Below are 24,383 nucleotides of genomic sequence, written 5' to 3' on the forward strand. Positions count from 1 at the left end.
GCTTGAAAAATTACGATCGATTGTCGCAACTTGAGAGTTATAACTTTACCTCGCGAACTCGCAGCAGCGCGACTGCCGGCTCCAGAGTCGCGAGATAAACACGGCCGTCGCAAGTAAAGCAACTGCAATATAATCTCGATTTGCAGGTTGTGCATGCATAACGGTTACGCGTGCGTTTTCGCAAACATTGCGCAAATTAAATGGCACGCGCGCTAATTCTCTCTCGTCGCGGGGAATCGTCGCCAAACGGAAACGAATAATCTCCGACAAGAGGGAGCAACACTTCGAAGCGAATTGCAACTTCGTTGCAAATAAATATGTAACACGAATCACTGCGCGCGCGATCCCGTTCGCCGTGATTTTTAATCGTTCGTCATATTAGATCAAGGATCAAATCGCGCTCGTGCGAACGAGCGTTAACATTTCTACATTTGATATCGGACACGAGTGAAATGGTCGATATCTCTGTGTTTGAAATCAAACCGTCTCTACTTTTAAACGCGTGGGCCGTTATCTCGTTATCTGCGAAAGATTTCCGTAATTCTCACTTGTGTCGTAAATGGAGAAACTCCGAGCAATTATATATATATATCTGGAGAGGGAAGGAAGACCGATGAACTATTTTCTACCGAGCGCGGATAAGAGCGCGACGTCGCGCGCGCGTTCCATCAATATATGTAAAACGGGGAAATCCTCTTCTATTCTCCGCGAGAGTGATAAGATAAGCTAACCAAAGGATGAAGATTAGTCTTTATTTCCCGCAAGATAACGCCGTTCCTCGGCGGAGTGAAAAAGAAAAAAAATCCGGAGCGCGGCATCCGGTATCCCGAGATACGTTCCGAAACTTGACCTACCGCTATACGCGTGTACATCCGATATTTCTTCACTCGCGATCGTCGCACCGTCCGAAATTTAATTGATTCAATTAACTGGTTAATTGTTCAATTAATTGATTAATTATAATAATAGGAACAAAGTCAACGGTGGCGATCTGAAAACCAGATCGCTTTTTCGGATCGTCGATGTAAATTAATTCAAATATAATGCAGAATGCTTCGCGTACAGCCAGTTCGTGCCAGTTTATGCAATTGTAATAGCGCTGCGCATTCTTCAATAAATAAACACGCATCGATACACTAAAAGAACAATTTTGCTGAATTCAGAACTGAAAATAATTTTTGTTCACTAATCAAAATAATTTTGTGCCAAAGTCAAAATGATTGCTAGAATATCAAAATGTTTTATAGCAATGCTTATCAGTTTTAACATTCCAACAAACTATTTTGATGATCCAACAAAAAATGATCTTCAGATCTGTATTTAGCAAAAATTTTAAATCTTTCAACAAAATCGTTCTTTCCGTGTAGATATCCGCCGGTAGTATATTGCAAACCATAGCGATCGGTTTGCCATAGTCTGTGCGAAATAATTCCGTCCCGACGGAGTGAAAGTTATTCGTCGCTAATGAATTCGTAATTTCAGTAAGTACATCGTCGTCGCTTGCGATCTGCGCACGTATCGATGAAGAAAGAGGAGAATGAACGGAATAGAATAGCACAAAGAGAGAGAGAGAGAGATAGAGAGAAAAGGAGAGGAGAGGGGGAGAGAGACGGAGAAAAAGAGCGTGAGAGGCGTGACGTGCGGAGAAAAGGAGAAAAAGAATAGCATTATTATAGCGGAGAGTGTAGAGGCACGCGCGCGTGCGAACGATCGCGGCAGCCCGTTGTTACGCTCGCACGATCGCGCCCGGAATTTCCGTCCTAAATCGTTCACACCGGCCGCGGCTTGCTTGCTCGCTCGCGCGACCTTGCACGGATTTCACTCGAGGACTTCGAAAGCGAGACGCGATTCCGCCGCCGTCATCCTCAAGAGAAGAGGAAAAAAAAGGAGATGTGTGTATTATTTCATCGCGTTGAACTTGTAAAAATGATCGCGATTCTATGATTAGAAAATTTATAGTGCGACTTCTGTTAACGAATTTGCAACATAATCACTTCCCTTATAGTCTCTTAAATTTCTTAAAATAACAGATGTTTTCTAACAAAAGGAAAAAAGGACTACGAGCTAACAAAATTTTATAATGGACCAGTTTCTCTAAAACAGGAACTGTCGATGGACGATGAAAACGTCATCGGTGCAACAAGCGGATGTTTATCTAGGTTTAGCTGGAATGTCGATTTTTTTTAAGAGCGCATATCGGTACGACATATATATTTAAGATGTATGCATACGTGTGCGTACGATGGGCGATTTAGAAGAGCTTGATGATTACGCCAGGAAGTAACGAGATTCTCCGTGAGTCTGGCAAGCAGATCGCGGCTTCGAGCGAGGACTACATATCTTCTGATTTAATTAAAGTAACGGAACTTACGGGAACGTCCAAGGCCGAAATAAACTACATATATGTCTCCTCTATGTATATTTTTTCCACGCCTTCATCAAACGGTTTGCTGAAGTCACTAGGGTACATCTAGGCGCGCAAACACTGATAAACACACTGAAATCGCCTGATAAGCTGGAATATCTCGAAACTTATACATGTCTCATTTCACTGATAATTCTTGTAACTCCCCCTTGTGTCTAGTCTCGTTTCATTTCAATCATAAATTTTTTACGAGAGTGTATATAGTCTCGACTGCTTTAATATTGAGGGGGCTTTATTAACATTTTCCTCCCATTCGAATTATTAACTTGCAAACATGTCTAGGGATATATATACGATGCATGCCCTTGCGTGATAGTAAGACATTGAAACGGATAACTATCTATTTGTTTCCCATAGTTCGCGCGTAGCGTATAGCTCGCATGAGAAAAAGTCCATGCGTTTAAGTATCGCGGAGAAACCGCGTGCGGACGTAGTTTTCAAGGCAGAAGCTCGCCTCGGAAACCGGTACGTGTCGGTACACTCGCGCGTTTCTCGTCCCTGTGTGTAACGTCTCTGTACGATGATGTCTCTTCCTATTCAGCTCTCGGCGGTGCTGTATACGAAGGAACGTCAGCAGCCGTGCAGGAAGCGGGGAATCCAAAACCACACGGCGATACTACTTCCGGCCTTTACACAGTCCTCTACGTTCCCCTTAAAACCCGTTTGCCGTTGAGTCTCGCGTGGCGTGCACGACTTACGTCGAACACCTGGGATGTGTTACACGCGCGCGGCACTATCGGATCCACGAGCGGAAAAGCGAGCGATGGCCTAACGATCGCGGCTCAGCGATCCGCGTAAACCGCCGATCGGCTTGAATAAAAAATGCACCGATAGGCACTGTACAAAGTGCGCCTCGCGCTCGCCCGGCATTACATTTTCAGCGGAAGTCTTTGAAAAATACTCGCAACATTTATACACGATTTATCATGTCAAGTTGAATTAAGATTTATTAAAATTGTATAATATAACAAGTTAATATTCCGCCCGAAGAATTGCACACGTGTGCAAAGAAACTTAAAATGTAAATATATTAAAGGCAGTATTTTAAGACTTAATTTATATATCAGTCAATAAAACATAACGTCACAGGTATTAAAGCATGCGATTATTTACCGAAAGAAAAAGAGAAAGATACTAGGGGGAGCGAGAGGAAACAATTGCGCATAACAATTATATGTTTCTCGTGATGCGGATTCAAGAGAATCTTTGGCGAAATAATTTCGGGTGATAATCGTGCGGGCGAACGGAGAGAAGGAGCGTGGAGGAAAAGGCTGTGCAACACGATCTCTCCGTTGTACATATACAACGCGTGTCCGAGTCTCGCATGGAGAAGCGCGCGATCGATAAGCGTAATTTATTCCCCTTTTACGTCCCCGTGTCCCCGATAATTAACTGCTACGCGACGTCCGCAGCCCCGTAGTGAGCCACGGTTTACCGTGGCGAGAGCGGCGGCAACCGATGTTGCGATGCTCGTGGATGCTCGAAGTTTTTTTTTTTTTCTTTCGAGAGAGAGGGCGGCGCGTTCCCCGAGTTTGCCGCAACGCCGCCGCGCGAGAGAGAGCAAGCAAGAGAGCAGCAGCCCCCGGTATAATTAATTACACCGGCACGTGATTAATGATTTTGTCCCGCTCGCCCGGCGAACAACGCGTGCAATCTACGTTATTGGTTTAGCGGCGCTTAATTGCCGGCCCCGAGATGGCTTAGAACTTAATGGGGTATCGATACCTCTTGCCTCGTTAGAGGCAAGTCGGATACCGTGGGTTTTCGCGCGTATAAAAATGTATGCCACCGAGAGATGTATTGCATGCACATTCGCGATTCGTAGGTACACATGTATATAATGTCGTTTACACGTGTAAGTTTCAAATCTGAATATTAAAATGTTATTAGAACCGGAAAGGTCGTGATTTTTTTGACAGGTACCGCTACATATTCATCTCGGGCGTTTGATTCTAACGGCACCGGTGCCTATTAATTATTCGAAAATTTGTTCAACGGTATCGACTGACGTAACGTAGCCGGTCTTGAATTTCGCAAAGGTCTCACCACCGTACCGTTCCGAAGAAGAACACTCTCGAGCTATTCGGCTTGCGGGCGCGACAGCATTAATTAATCAAGAGCACACGAGGCCTCCCCGCTCGACAAAGTTGGAAATTTTATGGAGCAATTTTATATAATTTCGCCCGCTCGTTATCGCCCGCATTCACCGATAATGAACCTTCATGGTCGCTACACGTGCTAAATTCGACTTTATCGTCCTATATCGTCGACAACAGCTATTTATTTATTGAACGTTAATCCGTAGATTTTACGCAGATTTTACGACTAATGCAAAAATAATTTTGCGCGTATATTGCTGTAATGTATACACGATATAACGCACTTCTCGAAATTCGCCGAGTGCCTTCCGTCAGTTTGAAATCGATTCCGGCGATACTTAAATTATTTGAATTCTCTCTCTATGCGAATATTATTCATAAATTTGGAATGACTGTAACGAGCGGGCGTGTATCGCGCGCGCGGATACGAAGAGGGACGTGAAAGATACGATGGTGAGGTAAAGTATTCATACTACCCGTGCGTTCAGGTGGAGTTCTCCACGGGGGGTTCTAATCGGGGGTGAAAAGCGGTAGATAGGAAACAAAGACAGGGAAGTTACACGAGGGGGTGAAAATGCACGACGGAGATACCGGAGCGCCAGGTGCATATTTCATGCGAAATCGTCCTCCATACGACAAAGACCTCCGCTGCGGCGCTTTCCTCCTTTGATGCGAAACGTCGCTCTATTGCAAATCGCGGAATAAGTAATAATACACGTACAGCGGAATATGGAGGTACCGTTTTATAATTGTACATATATAATCATTTTGGCCACACTGAAATTACCACAGAAATTAATTTGATGAGTGTCAATGTGTGTAAATTGAGAAGTCTAAAACCGAGAAAAAGCTCAATCCAAATGATATATCTGAGCTAAGAAGAAATGTGGTGTATCGACATTTTTACTTAAACATTTTTTCTCTTTGGTTCGCAACAGCGTTTCGAACGTCCGTCCGCTTTCACAAAATATCCATCTTGTCATCTGCATCGATCGCCGAAGTCACTCGACATTCTTAATGCGAGAGCTCGCTCTTTAATCCGACGTTGCGTTATGGGGGGGTTTGAAATATATTACCGTTGTTGCGTTACGCAGTGCACAGTCGTATTTTTAACATCGGAATAAGAATGTACCGTTATACAGTCAACTTTGTTGGCCGTTCCTTTTCCAAGGTGAGACGCACCGTTTTCTAACATAAGTTGCCTGAGAGTGCAGGGTATAAATCTAATTATAGTACCTACATAATTGTCGGTTCGCTGCGGGATAGTTCCTTAACGTGAAACGGAGGCTTTAGTCGCCTTTAAATTTATGTAAACTGTCGTTGCTAAGCCGTCTTGTTCCGTATGTATTCTACCTCCGTACAGACGTACACAAATAACTTGCCTCAGAGCAGAAATTTGAAACAACATTACTAACATTAGAACAACTCAAGATATTAACTTGTACGATTTTGAGGCAACCTAGATATACACACATTTAAATTTATTTATACTATTATTCTCCGATATAAATGCTCCTCGTACGTTCGCGCGACATCGATATTAATTGAAAAATCCTATCGAAAACCCGAATGTGATCGATGAGATTGCGCGCTGATATCAAAATAAAATCGTAACTTGATCGCGATCGAGGCTTGAAGAATTTTCAGCTGACACGGTAGAGACGACAAAGAAACGGATGATCGATACGCACGGCCGAGAGAGGAACAAGTGGAAGTGAAATCGCGCGGCGGTCAAGCCGCGAGTAACGCACGAATTCGCGCGCCGTAGCTCGCGATGATATCTCCGCCGCGGTGCGAGAAGCGAGTCGGTAATTTTCGATGTATACATCACACGGACGAAGGGGGAATCCAGTTTTGCAGGTTTCAGATCCTTCGGTTTCGCGTCGCGTGTAACCGTCTCCCGTCACACACGGCCGGAATCCTATATATAAATATGCGCGAGAAAGAGAGAGGAAAGAGAGAGAGAGAGAGAGACCGAGGCGACAAATTTACTTAAAAGAAGTCTGCGAGAAGAATACCAAAATTCCAATGCAAGTTCCAATGCAAATTCGCCCGCGCATACATTTATGGTCTGAGCATAATTAATCTATTAAATTTAACATTCGATTTGGAAAAATAAGGAAAGGATATATACCACTCGCGCATAAATGATCGTGTGCATATATTGTGGGCAAGAGGAAAATAAATTTTGTTTATCTAAATCCAATGTACTGTATCTTTCTTTTGCATTTATGCTGCAGTTCGTCACTCTCAGTCTCATAATTCTTCTTTCTCGAGGCAAAAATGGCCCATGGACTTATAAAATATATCATTGTTTTTGCAAACCGCATTCAAAACCACGATCAGTTTACTCAGGGATTTCAGTCTGTGGACACATGCGCAGAGCTTAAACCCGAAATAATCCGGACGGAAATGGAATGTCATTTATCATCGAACAGAATTTTTCGTAGGCTCGATTTTCTTTTCTTCGAAACAAAGAAGACTATGAGACACATTTCATGCCGATGGCGGCAATTAGGCTGAAATGAGACGAGGCAAGGAAGAAGACAAGCCCGGCAAAAAGGTCTTTGGAACCAGTTTTGCTGGACACCTCGCAGCGTAGTAGTGCGTGTGCCTGAGCTGAAAAATTTTATTTTACGGTTGACCAATTAAGCCGAGCAATATTTCCCTCCCCCCCCTCTCTCTTTCTCTCTCTCTCGCGCGCGCGCGCGGTGCATCTAATCCCTCCCGCCGTGATTTATTTGGACATGGCAACAGATAACGGGCGTCGGTCATAATATGCCACTCGCAAGGAATATATCAGTAATGCGCAACAAATAATTGCATCGCGTTATCCGCAGCCCGCGCTTATCTCGCGTCGCGATGCGGGGGCAACGATAACGAGCCGTCTTTATCTGGCCGCGACAAGAGCGCACGTTCGATCCTCTCGGCAAGAGTCGTCGCCGGCGCGTTTGCATAGCTGAATTACAAACCGCTCTTGTCTTTCTGGAGCAATCGCATGCGAGACGAGCGGCGCAAATGCGCGTAAATGCGCATAACACGATATGATCGCGGACGTAACAAGCCACGTGAATGAAAGGCGTAAAACGAGGGGAAAACACTGAAAAAAAAAAAAAAAAAAAAAAATAGAAAAAAGATGAAGAGCGTAACACCCGCATATCGGCCGCTTACGGTCGCCTACATACGCGCAAGGCCGCGACGATAAAAAGACGCATCGACGCCGCCCGTGCCCTAGAACTATCGCTCCGTTTCTTTCATTCAGGGGGGATTTTTCGCGCGTTAAATCCGAAGTTCAGTTTTCCCTCCCGACAAAGATTCCTGAATCACTCCTCGCGACAACAGATACAATCGTAATTAAATTTCGAAAAGAATGAAGGATGGACAATCCCGATAGACTCGTGTCCCGCATTCGATGTTCGCAGTTGTTCCTATTGCAAGTCTTATCTTCCTCGCGACATCAAGCATCGAATATTAACGTTAACGTTTGTGTAATCCCGAAAGTGGTACAGGAGCCGCGACGTGAGACGAGCGGGGAGCGATTCTTGCGGCCTATAAATTATCGAATCGCATCTCTCGATGTGAAAATAAAAATTTTAGAAGATTGTATCTACACGGTATTTAAAAACGAATGTGAAAAGAATCGATCCTCGCGACATTTATGATAATTGTATTCAGAATGTGAAATTCGATACTACACCGAAACATACGATTATAATTAAGCGCGTTCATTAATTTAGCATAATTAGTATACCGCGTCATTATCATATCTTCGTTACTGTGTTTTTTTCTTCTACGGCCGTCACTCTTGCAACACTCCGAATGTTTTCAACATTCTACGTCGAATGTAAATGTAATCTTATGGTCTCTCTTTAACATTCTACTTTCGAACACAAACGCAATCGGGGGAGACTCGGAGAAAAAAGATCTCTCTGTCGTCTCGTCTCGATGATGCGTCGCGCTCGACAATTGCGCGCCTCATCTCAACAATTTTCAAAATTAATCGATTCCATCGTGTACTGTATGCGCGCTGCGAACAACTATATATCGTATTGGTGCAGGAGCAGAAGCCGACGTATCGGCGAGTAAAGGTCATCCACGGGCGAAGGCAATTGCACGTCCTCGCCTAGCTGCTTTAATATCAGCGTCGATATACGCGTGCATTCGGTATACGCCAGGATAATCGCCACCTCTCAAGGCTCGCGAGACGCTTAGATCCATACGATTTTTCCATACGATACAAACGTCGAGCAACATTCTACAATCGCGCCAACTTTTACACGCGGATACACGCCGACATTCCCCCCTCGCACCGCACGTATTCTGAATACAAATTAAATCGCGAAGTGGCAGAACCATTTTCGCGTTTTGCGTACGTTTCCACACGCGCGCGCGCGCGCGCGCGCCCGTATAGGGATAATAATTGCATAGGTAAGTACGGTAATTATCAAAGTGCCGATACGTATCTGGGCAATGTTAAAGCCGCTTATAGGCTAATTAAAGGCGCATTATGATCTATTCTTCTGCGATATCGCCTCATCTGCGCGCGTGACGCGCATAAAAAAAAAAAAGAGTGTCTTCTACGCGTTACCTACTCGTGCGAGATCGCGCACGCTCGACCTTCTGAATGCCGCCATCCGAGCGGACGACCTTCGTTTTAGGGTTGCGTCGGCTCGCCACACCGGCGATTTCAGGACGTCCCACTTCGCATTATGATACTTAGATTCGACTACTAGAATGGCAAGTGGGTCACACGTAAAAGTAACTGTTACGGCAGCGACGTTTCGTGTCAGTCGCGACTGACCGCGGCGCGATGCAATACCACCTCGGGCCGGAAAAACCGTGTGTATATTTAACGTGTGTACACTTACCGTACGTGTTACACATACGCGTGTTACATATGTGGATTATACGGGAACTCAAGGAATATATAAACGCTCACGCCGAGGAGACAATAACGCGCCGAGGAAACACCTTCCGCCTCGTTAATTCGTCCCTGACGGATCAAACGTCATCCGTCCTCTAGTCTTTTTTTTCTCTCTTTCGACACAAGTTAAAAGGATTACGCCACTGGAACATTGCTCCGCATATTTTGCTCGCTGTGCATTTAAACGCGGCGCGCGGCCGTTACTTTTAACGCTCGAACGTTATTATGTATATATAATGTCTTTCCGGAGATGCTTGATTTTCTCAGCTTTAATCCGATTCGATTCCGCTCGCCCGACAATGTTATTGCCGCAGGAAAGAAACAACCGCATTCTACATTGTAAAAGTTTTTTTTTTGCCACGTATAACGTAATGAGAGTTGACTCACGCCACTGCCTTGCGCACTTGTGCAATCGGTGAAAACAAAGTTTACAAAATCACCCATGATTGGATCGAATGTCCGATCGATCGGACACATCCAGTGGATAAAACGGAGAAATTTCTCGAAACTCGAACAACAGAGTTTCGAGCCACTATCGCGAATGATAACCTTCGTTGCGAAGTAACCGAAATCTTACATTAAACATCGAATAACATATATATGTATAAGCTCGCACTTCGTCGCGGAATAATTGAAGCTGCAGAATGTCCTGCCAGAGCGCTCTTCGAAGAAGATCGGAGTGTTCGCGATAACCCGTCTTTTCCGTACGGCGAGGAATTACCGGGAAAAGAGCGCTTTCCGGATCTCTGTCAGAACGTATCCATGTGACTGACGAATTCGCGGAATGCGCTCTTCCGTACTCTCCGACATCCCAGCGTCGAGGTAATGCTAGCAGTAACGCGCTATTCCCGAGTAGAACTTACATCTACATTTATGTTATCTACATTTATATGTTTATATATATATTATATATGTATTATATATATATATATATATATATATATATATATAATATGTGTATACATAAGTGTATGTATATGTATATGTAAGCGGGTGCTCTAAGAAACCGAGTGAAAGGCAACAATGTGAAGGCGAGCGTTCGCACGTATAGACATATATACATAATACACGATCGAGCACGTGCGCAACTATCGACGCACACGAATCTGCGGAAAAAAAATCGCCGTTGCGCGCTATCGCGAAACCGTGTCTCATATAAATACAGAGACTCTCCACGTTCATGATAAAATTACACGAGAAGGCAAGTAGCGAGATCGAGAAAGAAAAAGAGAGAGAGAGAGAGAGAGAGAGAGAGAGAGATACAGGGGAGGAGAGAGGATATGGCGCGATATATACGTGTCAAAGTCGTATGTTTCTACGTATCGGGGAGGCCCGATCGTCGATTGTCGCGCACGTATCGTGCCCGATCGTGCCGAGCATTGCTGCTGTACACATGAAATCGCATTGTGTATGCATACACAGATACACACACATACACAATACACATTGCGCTGCGCCTGCTTGCTTGCACGATCCAGACGGGTGTATGGAGAAGGCCCGAGCGCGCGCGGAGATCGGTTCTCCCTGAGTGCGTCAGTCGCGACAAGGACGTCCGCTAAACGGCGAATTATACTGGAATAATCGCTCCGCGTTCCTGGCACCCGTGGCCCCGGAACGGAAAATAAAGAAAGATGGAAAAAGATCGGGGGGTTGTCGCGCGATCGTAGTTCGAAACAATATATCCAGTGAATTTTCCCTTATTCGTTAAATATACATGCGTGTATATGTGTTGCGATTAATCAAATCGAAGCTTATTTAAAAAATTGCAAACATCTTTATTTTCCCAAGAAAAAAAAATAGAGCCAATCGTTAGGATAAATGAGATGTTGTAAGAAATTATCGGCTATAACAAACAAGTAATAAATTATAGTGGCTTTTATAACTGAAATGTTTAACCGTGTGCTATTGGAAAATTATCGCTATGCATTCTGCTGCGTTTCCCCCCGGGGATTCGCCAAACGACGCTCGTGACGAGTCGTCCTTAAGAGATAAATTTCCAGACAACGGCATCGAATGTGGGCCCTAAGGCGTTATAGCGCCATAGCTACTTGCGCAAAGGTCAACGGTGACGCATTGATCTTCAGAATTTTTAACAGTAAAAAGATTGTCAAAGGTCAGAATAGAATAGAACGGGGTGTTGCATCTCTCAATGGCAATGAATGGAGAGGTGAAGAAGGAAAATGATGACTTTTTCGCCCGATTGCCCGGAAAATGTGTGTGTGTGCGTGTGTGCGTGTGTGTGTGTGTGTGTGTGTGTGTGTGTGTGTGTGAAGTTGCCTATTAGCCTGAAATACTAACGGCAAAGAAAGGAATGAATAATGCAAGTCGAAGATTCCTGGGAAATTTTAAAATTCCAATTGCAGAATTTATTGCGCACCTCCTCTCTGTATTTCCCCATGTATATTCGTCTGGATTCAGCAACGGATAAGTCATCGTTTTCTTACCGACACGAAGTTTCAAGGATTGATTACGATATTGCGATTCGAGATTAATCACGTAAGCGATATCCGTATAAGAAGAAATCAATTGAGAATTACAGTTCAACGAGTCTGTGACGAAGAGCAGTAAAGTACGGACGCTCTTGATCTCTGTTTTTTTTTCTCTCGACCGATGGAATGCACTTTTTCTTTTGATCTCGTTGGAACTGACGACAGACTCATCTTGTCGAATTTGACTCGGGCGCGGATCCGTTGTGATGCAGGCGGGCGATATAACGACGACCACACCCACGAGAGCAAGGGGAAGCCGATGAAGGACGAGGAGAGCAGGTCAATTACCTCTAGATCACCGGGAGGAGAGAGATATCGTATCGACAATCAGCCGCTGGCTGTCGTTAAGGAACGCCAGTGGCATATGGCAGTTATACGTGGTATACGATCACTCTTTTTAAGCATCGCCCAGCCCGCGAAGGCCACTTTTTTTTTTCTTCGAGCGAGCACAAACAATCCGACAAAGTCGTAACGCGCGTCGATAGCTAAGTTTTTATCAAGTGGATAAAAAGGTTGATTTCATCAACTTCGGTTCAATTGCAAGCTTGGTTAAAATCGAGTCCAACTGTGCGTCAACATGATAAATTAACGCAAATTAATTATAGTTTTTTTTTTTAGAGATATAGAATATTTACATATAAAAACTTCTATATAAGGAGCGTTAATGCCGTACCATTAACTCGAAAATGTATACCTAATTAACGTGCTTAAATTTTTTTTTCTTCCTATCATAATGTATCCGATCCAATTAAGCTCTTTGAAGAATGTTCCCGTTAATGTGCTACGATTAATTTAAAATTTAATTGATACAAATTAAAGCTAAATAAAATGACACGTGCGAAATAATGTGACTGCAAATATATATATATTTTTTTATTTTTCTACATGATAAAAGTATCGATAATTCGCGGAGTTTAGGAAGGTTTAAGAGACCGATCGGCGACGGCGGCGCGGCGGCGGCGAGAGAAAATGGTGTATAACCTTGCTCGGACGACCTCGATCGCCTTCGCCGAGGAAACCTCCAGTGTGTATGTGTGTGTGGAGCCGTGACCAACACACGCACGCACACACACACACACACACACACATACACATATATATATATACGTACACGTAATTTTGCGACCGCTCGGCCGGCTGGGAGATCGAGCTCTTGACGTCGGTTGCGCGTATAAGTCGCGCTACCGTCGCGAGATTTTTTTCGTGTGATACACCCGTGCATCGTCACGATGATGTGACGCGCAAGATATTCAAATAAACGAATAAAAAATTGTAATACAATGAGACACATCTGCAAATGATACAGAAGAGATAGATCTTTTTTTTTCTTTTTTTTTTAGTTTCCGCGAACGCGACGAAGCCGAGGAACGCGAGAACGAAATATTGCTAAATAATTTAATGACTCGTGTCAGCTATTGCGTTGGTTAAATTAAGAGAAAAACGCCGACGTGCGTCGACGGGGGCACACTCGCACACCTCTCACTCTCACTTTTTTTTTCGCCGAAAGAAAATTTCACTCCGTTCTTCTCTCCGTTCGGCTCTACGACTCCCACCGCTCCGACATTTGTACCAAGATTTTAAAGCAACCGGCGAAATCCGACGGTCCTTTTACCGTCGTCTGATCCGTTTCGACCGCAGAAGCTGCGGGAATGAGTGTACAGGTTGTTTCACGAGAAGGCTAAACCGAGAGCGCCTGCATACGATTAAACTACGTCTCTATACGTCTCACGATCGTAAATCGAGAAAAAAATCATTGATGTATTGTCATCGTGCGCTAACGTCACAGGCTAACTAAACACGATTTTCAAGGATACACGGTGGCTTACGTGCAACGTACGTTATATAGTTAATAGTTTTGGCAAACGTTCTAAGATGTAAGAAACAGGTAGATGTTGTTTTTCCACACGCGGACGTGGACAAATTTTCTTCTTTCCTCTTAATGGAAAATTTAAAATCTCGGTGACACTGTTTTTGCGATTCCGCATTCATCCTATTATTTCTAATCTGTTCTTATCTTTCCACGTGATCGACCGATAACGCGTCAAATGTCGTGACTCAATGTCGTAAACTCTCTCGCACGAGTTTTGACGATCATAAGTCGAAAGAAAGGAAATTTGCTTTTACTCACCCCTTCATTTCTTAGGAACTGTATATCAGGTTTCTCGTCGATCTTATGCTGAAACAGAAGAAAAAAATCAAGGTTAATTATCTTATTCGTAAATATGGATCGAATGTGAAAGGCATTTTTAAACAAAATTAATTAAAAAATTAAGAGACTAACGAGTAGAAAAGTTCCGCCGTTTATATTTTTTTTTCTCCTTTGTGTCATTCACTGCACAATGACTCTTAAAAATTATAATACAAAAAATTACAATGATATATCGCGAAAGAATATCAAATGTTGCAGCTAACGTGAATAAGTCACAGATACGTGGACGCGGGCTGAGAAGCGCCTATATTTCTATACGTCGTACAGAAATCCGGTCGCGAATGCTAATCGCGCGAAGCGTTACAACAGTACGAATACGAACGTGGGATCGATTAGCGTGATTACTCGGCCATCGTCACCTATACCGCTTCGTCCAACTTTGTCAGTCGTAGTCGAGCGACCGAGCGACCGGTACACTGAGAGAAAAGATATACTAATGGTAACAAAAACAGAGAATTATTCACAAAAATCAAGTTTTATTCTAAAATTTTGTTAAAATAGCAAAATATATAATTAAATAAGCAAAATTTGGTATAATTTTTGATTTAACAACACAATTTTATTTGGTTACTCACATTTTGTACACAGTAATATAAAATTGGGTTGCAATTACAAAATAAGTTTTCTTTTAGTAAGTTCAACAAAATAATGTAATTATTTTGGTAATTTTATTCAATAAATTCAACGAATTAATATCGACGTGTTAGTTTAGTTGGTCACATATCAACACATAGTTTTGGTATCAGTAACAAAATTTTGGTTGTTCATACTAAACTTTTCTCTCAGTGTATAATTGGCGGAGGCGAGCGCGTGCGATCGTACCCGCATATATATAGAGGGCGAGAGAGCGCGTGAAACGCATCGGTGTTGTTTCGCGACCGCGTGAAATTGCGGCGCGCGATCTCGTAATCGCGCGGCGAGTTGCATTAAATATCGCGCGGACGGACGGACGGGCGGGCAGTGATTTTGCGTGTAAACTTTTATACGTATACGCGCCTCTTGTCGCTCGGCGAGGGAAGGGAAAGTATTACCGACGAGTTGAGGAGCCTCGCGTTCGAGTCTGAACGCGACGCGAACAGACGTTGGGCACCTCGACTCTGATTGATGGCCAGAGGAAACACAGAAAGAATCCGAGAGAATGATAACTTTCTCGCATTTATTACGGATCGATTTTAGATAATTTAGAGTCGATCCCCCTTTCGCCGGAGAGTCCTCGCCGATAGGCAGGTATACGCCGATACGTCCGACGATTTAACGATCGTCTCCGTTCGCATTACCGAGCCGACGACGAGGCACATTTCGCTCTTACATATCCCTACCCCGTACGTCCGTCGATTCTCATTAGACTCGCATTAGACTCGTGTCTGTGATTTACTAATGCCTATCCTCGTGTCCGCGGCGCGGTGTGATGCGCTTACGATAACCTACTAGTACCTACACGTACGAGGTTTACGCAGTTTCAACTCATCGTGTCGGCTTGTCAGAGGAGACGCGCGTATCTACCTGTATACACGAGAGCGGCGGGCGAGCTCGCGAGAAAATTAATCGCGACGCGGAAGATCGCGTTTACTCGGGCGCGCGCTGGGTCGTCCAAGATTGACCTCTGAGCTTTTATAACGGCCGCTCCACGAGAGCGCGGCGGCCGAGCTCGCAGGTGTGAAAAATGATTTCCTTCTTTCCCCGCGGCGGTCGCGCAGGGAATATCGCCCAAGGAGTTTCACGCGCTTTCCTTTCCTAATCCTTTAAAGCGTGTAAAACACTCTAATAACTGCAGTTGTATACGAACCTTTCCCCCGATTTTCCTCAAAAGAGAAAAATTCTCGAACGCGCCGCGCGTTATTATCTCGCAAAGAAGTATAACTTCCAACTAAATTTCGTTTAATGCGACCGCGAAATCTTCCGCAAAATAGCGAAGGTTTGTAAGTTGCAAATTTGTGCAAAACAGTACAAATTGCGGAAAAGATCGCGTATCTAAAATGAGCTCTACGATTATGGTATTTAATTCCTCCTCCTCTCTCTCTCTCTCTCTTTCTCTCGCGTTCTAGATCCGCGTGTCGATGTGCGGAGTGATATGCTTTCACTGATCCGACGATAATTCCTCATCGCCGGGAGGAACTTGAACCGACGATGGGGGCCTCGTGGTTACGCTGGTTACACTTTTGCGGCTCGCAGAAAAAGCGACGGTGGTATTAGACGGCGGACCGAGAGAAGTCCATTACGGTCACGCCGCGGCGAGGATTTTACGACCGACACTCTGTCACGCTTGCATGACAAACAGAGTGTCATTGCAAATCTCCTACATGTGTGTATCTCCGTGCGTGCGCGCGTGCGTGCGTGTGCGTGTGAGTGTGTGTATGTGTGTGTGTATATGTGTGTGTAAGGCATTGGATACCCACGGCGTAATACGGCGGGCAATTATATTTCCACGGTGTGTTACATAAACGCGACGAAATAATCAAGCGTCGCCCCGCTCGGTCGCTTTCACTCAATAAAGGGATCCATTACAGTTTTAATTATTCTAATAACCGCCCGCTCGTTCTGTGTATTCGAAAGTGCATATCAAATCGCCATTGTCATTCTGTACATTTCCACTCTATACGCGTCGACGCCGGAGAATGGAACACCGGAATTCATTGAGAAAAAGAAAATGCAGTTTTCTCTTAAACGCGAGTCTGCGGGAAAATATTTTTCTTTTTAGGACGAGAGGACTGTTCAGCGGGGGACGGTTCGACAAGAGATGTACAAGACAACGCAGCAGGAAACCCTCGAAGGACACTCTCGAAGAATTAACAAGACTCAATGTATATGCATCGTCATGTAGCGTTAACAAGACAAAGTGATGTCTCCTTCTGAGAGAGAGAGAATCCTTCTCCCCCGCGTCGAAGTGAACGTTTCATCGTATAGCTCGTTGTCATTGCCGATGCGGGTCGTTAGGCTGATTGATCGGAAATGCGAGGCAGAAAAGGCAAAAAGACGGCCGAGGGAAGAGGCGATTTAATATCCAACGATCAAACTAATTTGTGGCAATATTTATGGAAACGCAATGAACGATCGGATCTGGGAGGTGGCAAAAAAAAAACGAGATCCTGAACAATCGCGAAACATTTGAAACATTATCGATAAAATAAGGAGAGCATTAAACGCGTAATATTAGTTTGCACGTTTGTATCGTTGCAACGTATAAAAAACATTTAGGACGTTAACTGATGTAATGGATATAAAATTGCGATCAGCTTTGTGTCTAGCTTTTTATCGATTAAAACGGCTGGCTGGATTCTTTTCTACGTTCTGCCTCGACGACAACGAGACGTCTCGTGCGCCACGCAAACGACCTCGGGGAAAGTTCTTGCCCAGCCATTCCTCCCGAACAAGAGAGCCTCCTCGTCGGCAGGTCAATAACTCTACGTCCTGAAGTACAACCCCTGGATTCCCCCTCGTCTCTTACGCATCGCGTTCTCACCCCCGACGGCGGCGGCGGCGACGACGGTGGCGGCGGCGGCGGCGGCGGCGGCAGCGACCCTTTATCCCGCTCTCCAACCAGAATTGGATTTCTGAGCCCATCGCGTTAACAATAGCCCGCCCATACGTCCTTAGTTTCTCAGTCTGCGAGTTATCCGCGATTAATTATTTGTCTCCCGTTCATCTCCGCGCACGCGGGCACGATCGATACGCTAACTGCCGCCGGCAAACTGTACAGCTGAATTTCGATCACATCTCCGATTTCGTCGTGATGAGCTGACACACACGCGGGCCAACACACATGGCGTGTGCGTGTGTTTGCGGGGAATTTCCTCCTTATCATAATCGCGCAGCACGCGGCGTCTCTCTCTTTCTCTCTCCCCCGACTTACTCGCGCAAGCCGCCGGCCGCGCCGCGCGCGCGTTATCAATCGTTTATCGCTATACGCTATAATTCACGCCGGGCTTCGACGGGGGGACCCCGTTGATTACTCTCTAACAACAAGTTAATCGCGGACCATCGCCAACGACGTGACGCTAACAGCTTGATTATGAGAAACCGGGGCGATACGTTTCCGACACGTTGTTGTTCGTGCAAACAGGAAAAATAGACGTCAGCGGCCGACTGTCTGTTTAGAAACACTTTGCACCTCCTCGCACGCGATCGCGGGAACAACGAGCGAGCGAAATGAAAAAAAAAAGCAAGAAATCCGTGTTGCGCGCCGATGTGTCGTGCACGCGTGCGTGCGCACGCGCGGTTGCGCAAGCACACACACGCATTTTGACGTCGCAACCCTCCGATACTTCCCCGCCGCGTATTATATATATATATATATATATATACATATGTATAAAGCGTCACTATTCCACGATATTTCGAGGACACCTGAAAATATCCCTCTTATCGAATTGAGAATTAAGATAGCGGGTGGAAACGCACTTTTCTATAAACTATAACATTTAAAACGTATATTCTGTTCTAACGGTCTTTTTTCCGGTCTCGCATATCACGTGGCGATTATAAATCATCGCCGAATAACAAATGCCGTATACTAAAACGTCAGAAATATAATATATTCGCATTCGGCAAAAGAGGGAGAAGTATTATGTGCATTTCGCACAATATGAATAAACATACATGTAAATTTATTCGTATAGTAAATGAAAGCGGTCGAGTTATGACGGCATTCCCCATCTATCACCGCTATTTATTATATACGCGGTATATTTTTGTTAATTTCTCTTTCCACTCAATAAAATTATTACAAATGAAACTATTCACAAATAAAATATTTATACACGTTTGTTGCAATCGCTGCAGCAAAACGTCTTACAAGAATACGCTTCAATTTTCAGCATTCGAAGTGTCTTTTTATATGCATGCTTCCCTCCATTTACTTCGGCAAATAAAGGCGAAAGCGTGTGCTCCACTTTGATTTCTGATCCAATTTTTGGAGGCAGATATAACCGCCGCGGACGCGATTCCAGTACGAGTGCGGGCGTGCTGGGGCGCGCTGTTTTGCAATCATTTTGCAATCGCGATGCAGGAAAATAGGAACGCATTTTCGGTTCGTTAACCCTGAATGCACGTAACAAACCAGCTGGCTGTTGCTACTACTACTACTACTACTACTACTGCCGCCGCCGTTACCAGCCGACACGCGCCATGGTGGTTCTAATTCGCGCCGCTGGTATAATAACATGCGGCAGCGATCACCGCAGCAAAAAAAAGCTATCTAATTAAGTAATTAAACGCACAACTGTGTGCGCCGCGATATGTCTACACATAAGCCATTATTCATATCAAGCCGCGCGAATTTTGATTAACTATTTATTGTCGGATCAACAGCGTTGAACTATTTATTGTCAGATCAATGTAGCAACACCTGTATCTGTCGGATACAAACGTCAATCACGATCGTTGACTGCTGTAATTATATGTCGCAGCTGATTTCGTCAGATTCGCGGACCAGGGTACCAATAAAACAAAAAAAAATACCGGCCCGTGAAACGACGTGTGTGCTTTAGACCGATACGTGCGTCTTTTTTTTCGCCTTGCAACGATTGATTTTTGGGGAAGGCTATAGTTCCATTACCTGCTTATGCAGGTAAGTAGAACTAAGAGAAGTAGTACACGATCGGCGAAATGGCAGCCTGCCTGCCTGCCGTCCGTGTAACCAGACGTTCGCTTTCCGCGTTTAATAAGAACACACGGCGCGGGGCGCATCCTCCGCCGCGCCGGAGCTTCTCGGTGCTCGCCGGCGCGGAAAAGGAAGGCGGTTCCCACCCGAAAATCGGCGCGCTCGCCGGGTCGGCTTCTCGATTAATCGGCTCGGCGCGGGCATAATCGGCGGTGCCGACCGGTAGGCACGGTTGCCGGTTCGCAACAGGTAGAGGCCAGGTATAAAGGCAAGGCACACATCGGTGCGCGCTTGTTCGCTTCGCCACGACGAGAAATTCGCCAACACCGCCAACTGGTTCACTTTCTCTCGGGCGGCGAACTCCGGGCTGTTTCAATCTGCCTCCCCTCGCGTATACGTGCACGTACACGGTCGGTGCGCGCGCGGGCAACACGCGTGCACGTGTATTAAAAGTATGTATGTATACGCTCTCGCGCGCGCTGCACCGATCGACTTTGAAACCGCGACTTCGTAGACACTATAGGGATCGTGGCGAATCGTTCGTAGATCCGGGTATTTCAGCTCGATACTAGACCTTAACCCTGGCAACAGCACACGGAAAGAACGATTTTGGTGGTACAGATCTGAAAATAATTCCTGTTGGACCATCAAAATAATTTCGTCGAAAAGTCAAACTGATTGCTAGAATATCAAAACGTTTTATAGCAATGCTTACCATTTTTGACTTTCCAACAAAATTATTTTGATGGTCCAACAAAGGAATTATTTTCAAAACTGTATAGTTTCTGACTTTACTATGTCAGCAAAATTTTTAGACCTTCAAGGAAAATCATTCTTTCCATGCAAGATCTTATCAAATTTCCAATTATCTAGATAGTGCTTTTATCTAAACTTTCAGAAATATATTATCATAAAAATACATTTCTTAGGCGGAAAAATGGTTTTCAGTCTATAAGAAATATTTGTTCAAAGATAAAAATATTTTTTAAAGCATGCTTGTTCATTACGCAAAAACGAATTTCTAGACGAGTAACCGGATTTACAGATAACAGTTCGATCTAACGTGTGTTGCGTCATCGCGCAACCATTACACGTTCGTTCCTGTCGGGATTAAGAGGCGCCTCGCTTAGATCGGGAGGATTTCTTCGATCGGCGGCAATCGAAAAGACTCGCCCGCGGCCGATCGATTACCATCGATCTGCGAGCGCAACTCTCGTTAATAAGCGTTACACGCGGGATTTTCGCGCGCGGCGTGGCCCGCACGAACGCGACCGCGGTGCGACACGGCGGTGGCGAACCGGGTTTTAAAGATCCGGGCGCGCGAGACAACGATCGCCGTAATCAGAGCGATTAGGTGTGGCCGCGATAAGCGCGCGCGCGCGCGAGTACTGCCTCCTCTCGTTCGTTCGTTCGTTCGTCGCCCGTTTCAACCGTGCGCCGTATATACATTGTTTCTAGGCCTCCTAGACGGACGCGGCGGCCTGTCGTCACTTTCGAACGGTATGCCTTTCGAAATGCATTCGTACAAGCGCGCTGCTACTTTCTCGTAGCTTCTATTCCCAATCTGTCTGCATCATCGATATATCCGCGCGCGCCGTTATTTTCCCTCGCGTCTGTCAGAGACCGCAGAAAAAAATTACCGCACGTTTTTTTTTTTTAACGGGCGGCCACTCGTCGTCGAGGCATATACCATACCCACGAGGCACGAACATTATGCGGAGCAGAGAGGTAACTTTCACGTTAATCATTTTTTTTCGGAAACTTCGTATATATGTACCGCGCGCGCGTACGAGACGTAATAAAATATAATTGGGATCAAAGGGGGTATATACGGGAGAATTCTAGCAACTACGCCACTCAAATTTAATTATCACAGCCGAAGATTAAGAAAATTATGGTCCCCCCCCCCCCCTGTAAAGTCATATAACACACAGCGACATTGCGCGAGTGAAGAGATACCGGAAGCCTCGGCGCGGCGCACATATACACACACGCGGTGGCTCGGGGTTACGCAAACGACACGAGGCAAAATGGTAGGCACGTGAAGGCTATCGGTCATAATTACGGGGTGTTAGAGGAACGGTCTTGCGTCACTACCCATCCTCAATAAATCATGCGTTACGCCGTGAATTAATATTTTCCACGACGACGGCGCGGCGGCGTCGCGGTCGAAAACGTCATCGTCGTTCTGCGTGCTCGATCTCGTGCACGATAATCAGCCCGAGATCGGGCCGAGATCGGGACGACTATACGCATGTGTGTCTGTAAATGTCAAACGGGTTTTGCGCACCACCTTTAGGAAAAGAAGAAATTGAACTCTCTGCTTGGTCAATCGTTACCAATCGATCGCCGCGGATCAAACGAGCTTGCGTGAGTTGACCAAAGAATCGCCACGCAAGATACGTTTTAACCTGCTCCGCGCGTAAAAATGGCGGTATCTCTCAAAAAACAGCAAATGATTAAGAGCCCGTACTCCATGTCGGTTGCGAAAAAATCGTAACCAGTATTCAAAGCGTCATTAATACCTTATTTAATAAAAGAAAATCATCGTAAAGAGGTATTTTTTCCCCCCGCGAGCTTTTACTTTTATTTTTATTCATGCGTACACTTTATTTTTCTCATCATCGCCCGACTACAATGAAGCCTCCTTCGGTGCGGTAGAGAGTATAAGATTCGCCGGGGATGAGATGGACGAGGGACGACGGAAAGGGAAACGGGAGCGGGCATCGATCCTGAAAACCGTCGACGACGACGCCGACCCCACGACAGGAACTAACGAAGCTTGTTTCCTTGGGGCTTTCTCGATCGATCATAATATCAAAACCAAATACATTTATATATTCTTTCTTTGATTTGTGCCAAATAAATCAAATTTCCTGAGGTACGGTAATGTAAAAGTTCTTAATGTAAAATTTCAGTTTATTTCCATCGATTTATTATGTCTTAATAGGAACCTAATATAGAATTTAATGAGATGTCAAGATGTTAATATTATGAATTAAATACCTGTATTCCTATTAAATTGTATATTTAAGGAAAAATCCTCTATTAATTGAAATGTTGGAAATAGAGAGCTAACAGAGGTAAACAAGGAGTGATTTTAAGACTTCTTTATAAATACCTACACGGGCTAGCATTGGCCTTTTGCTGTTTTAAATCGTCGCAAAACGTGAGTAAAGTTGGAGATAAAATAGATTTATCGTCCGTGTGCGGCGCAATACGACAAATAAATCGTATAATCGTGTAATTCGCGCGTATTTTACGCGATCGTTTCCCCGTGAATATCACCGAGGGGCACACACAATGCGACGTAATTCGCTATAGTAGTTAATAACGGGCGAATCCCGTTGTACAGTCGACGAACGGGCGGATTTAAATTACCAGTCGCGCGGCCACGACAATCGAATTATCAACGAGACCAAACTCAGTTAGAGCCCGAGATACAATGGGAACTCTTGGCCGCCGCGCTCCCGGCGCGACGCCCTATTTTATTCGTGTTTTTCCTTTTCTTTCTCACACTCGGCGAAAAACGCGTCTCGCGGAGCGGAGGACAAAGGCGGCGTGGGCGAGGGGGACGCGCGTGCGGCTTCCCGGCGGAGAGGGAAAAACCGAGAGAATTCGAGAGCAATAACGAAAAGACCGGACACAAGCCGGAGAGCCATTATTCGTGCGTTACCTTCTTAAAGGCAGATGGACAAACAGGGGTGGCGCGGGGGACGAAGAGAAGCGGGACGGAAAAACCGGGTGCAACGACGAGAGGAGAACCCGACCGACGGCGTCTCGCGTTTTTCCGAGTCGAGGATTCCGAATCGGCGCGGCGGCGGGGAGAGGCGTTCTTGTCGACTCCGTTTTAAATCGTAAGCCTGTGCAGACACGCCATCAGGGTCCTTCGCGAGCACCACGACACGCAGCCTCACCGTCGAGCCGGCCGTGTCACATCGACGACGTCTACCTGCGGCGCGTATGTATATATATATATATATATACACTCGTCGCGTTTGTGCCACGCCGAGTGTACCACCTGCCCATATATAGGGGCGTATATTATGCCGCATTGAAACCCGGGCGATTCACATGGGGGGTTGCCCGCCGGCACTCTCGGGACCTCTCTACAAACGTCACGCGCAGAGGGGTTCCTCGACCTCGGGCTCCGTCTTCGTTGCAACGAGACGCGCATTCTCGTCGAGCTACCGCGGGAGACTCGGAGGGCGTAGCGTAACGACATTATTTTGTAATGAAAATAGAAAGTGTCACCGTCGACTGACGAGAGCACTGCGCGCCGCCGCTAATCGGGCTCTCCAGTCGAGAATCAAGAACGAAGTATTAGTCGTGACGGACAGACGGATGGCGTTGTTGGCCGAAAGTATTTTAATTTAGAAGTTCTGGGATTAAATATCCGCAGCTTATGGCGCACGTAACCGCAGAACTTTCCAGATGCCACACGGGAATCGGAAAACGCCGCGCGTCCGCAATAATTGCTCATTCACGGACGTTTATTTTGAGAGAGAAAGAGAGAGAGAGAGAGAGAGAGAGAGAGAGAGAGAGAGAACACGCTTAAATAGTGGCCGAGTAATGATGCGTGGAATATAAAACGATAATGTCATTAGCTCGACGCGTCCTGGATGTGTCGTCGTTTGT

At 45.3% G+C, this 24,383-nt stretch overlaps 1 protein-coding gene across 1 annotated transcript in view; it reads right to left on the bottom strand.

The window, feature by feature from the left end:
• Positions 1 to 24,383, bottom strand: part of LOC105450420 (RNA polymerase II elongation factor Ell) — a 78,283-nt gene that overhangs the window by 37,990 nt on the left and 15,910 nt on the right. Inside the window, exon 2 of the mRNA XM_011690241.1 lies at positions 14,066 to 14,113. Coding sequence (XP_011688543.1) covers positions 14,066 to 14,113 — 48 coding nt within the window. The remainder of the gene's footprint in view (positions 1 to 14,065; positions 14,114 to 24,383) is intronic.

The sequence above is a fragment of the Wasmannia auropunctata genome, unplaced genomic scaffold, assembly GCF_000956235.1.
Source record: "Wasmannia auropunctata unplaced genomic scaffold, wasmannia.A_1.0 LD336061.1, whole genome shotgun sequence".
NCBI lineage: Eukaryota > Metazoa > Arthropoda > Insecta > Hymenoptera > Formicidae > Wasmannia > Wasmannia auropunctata.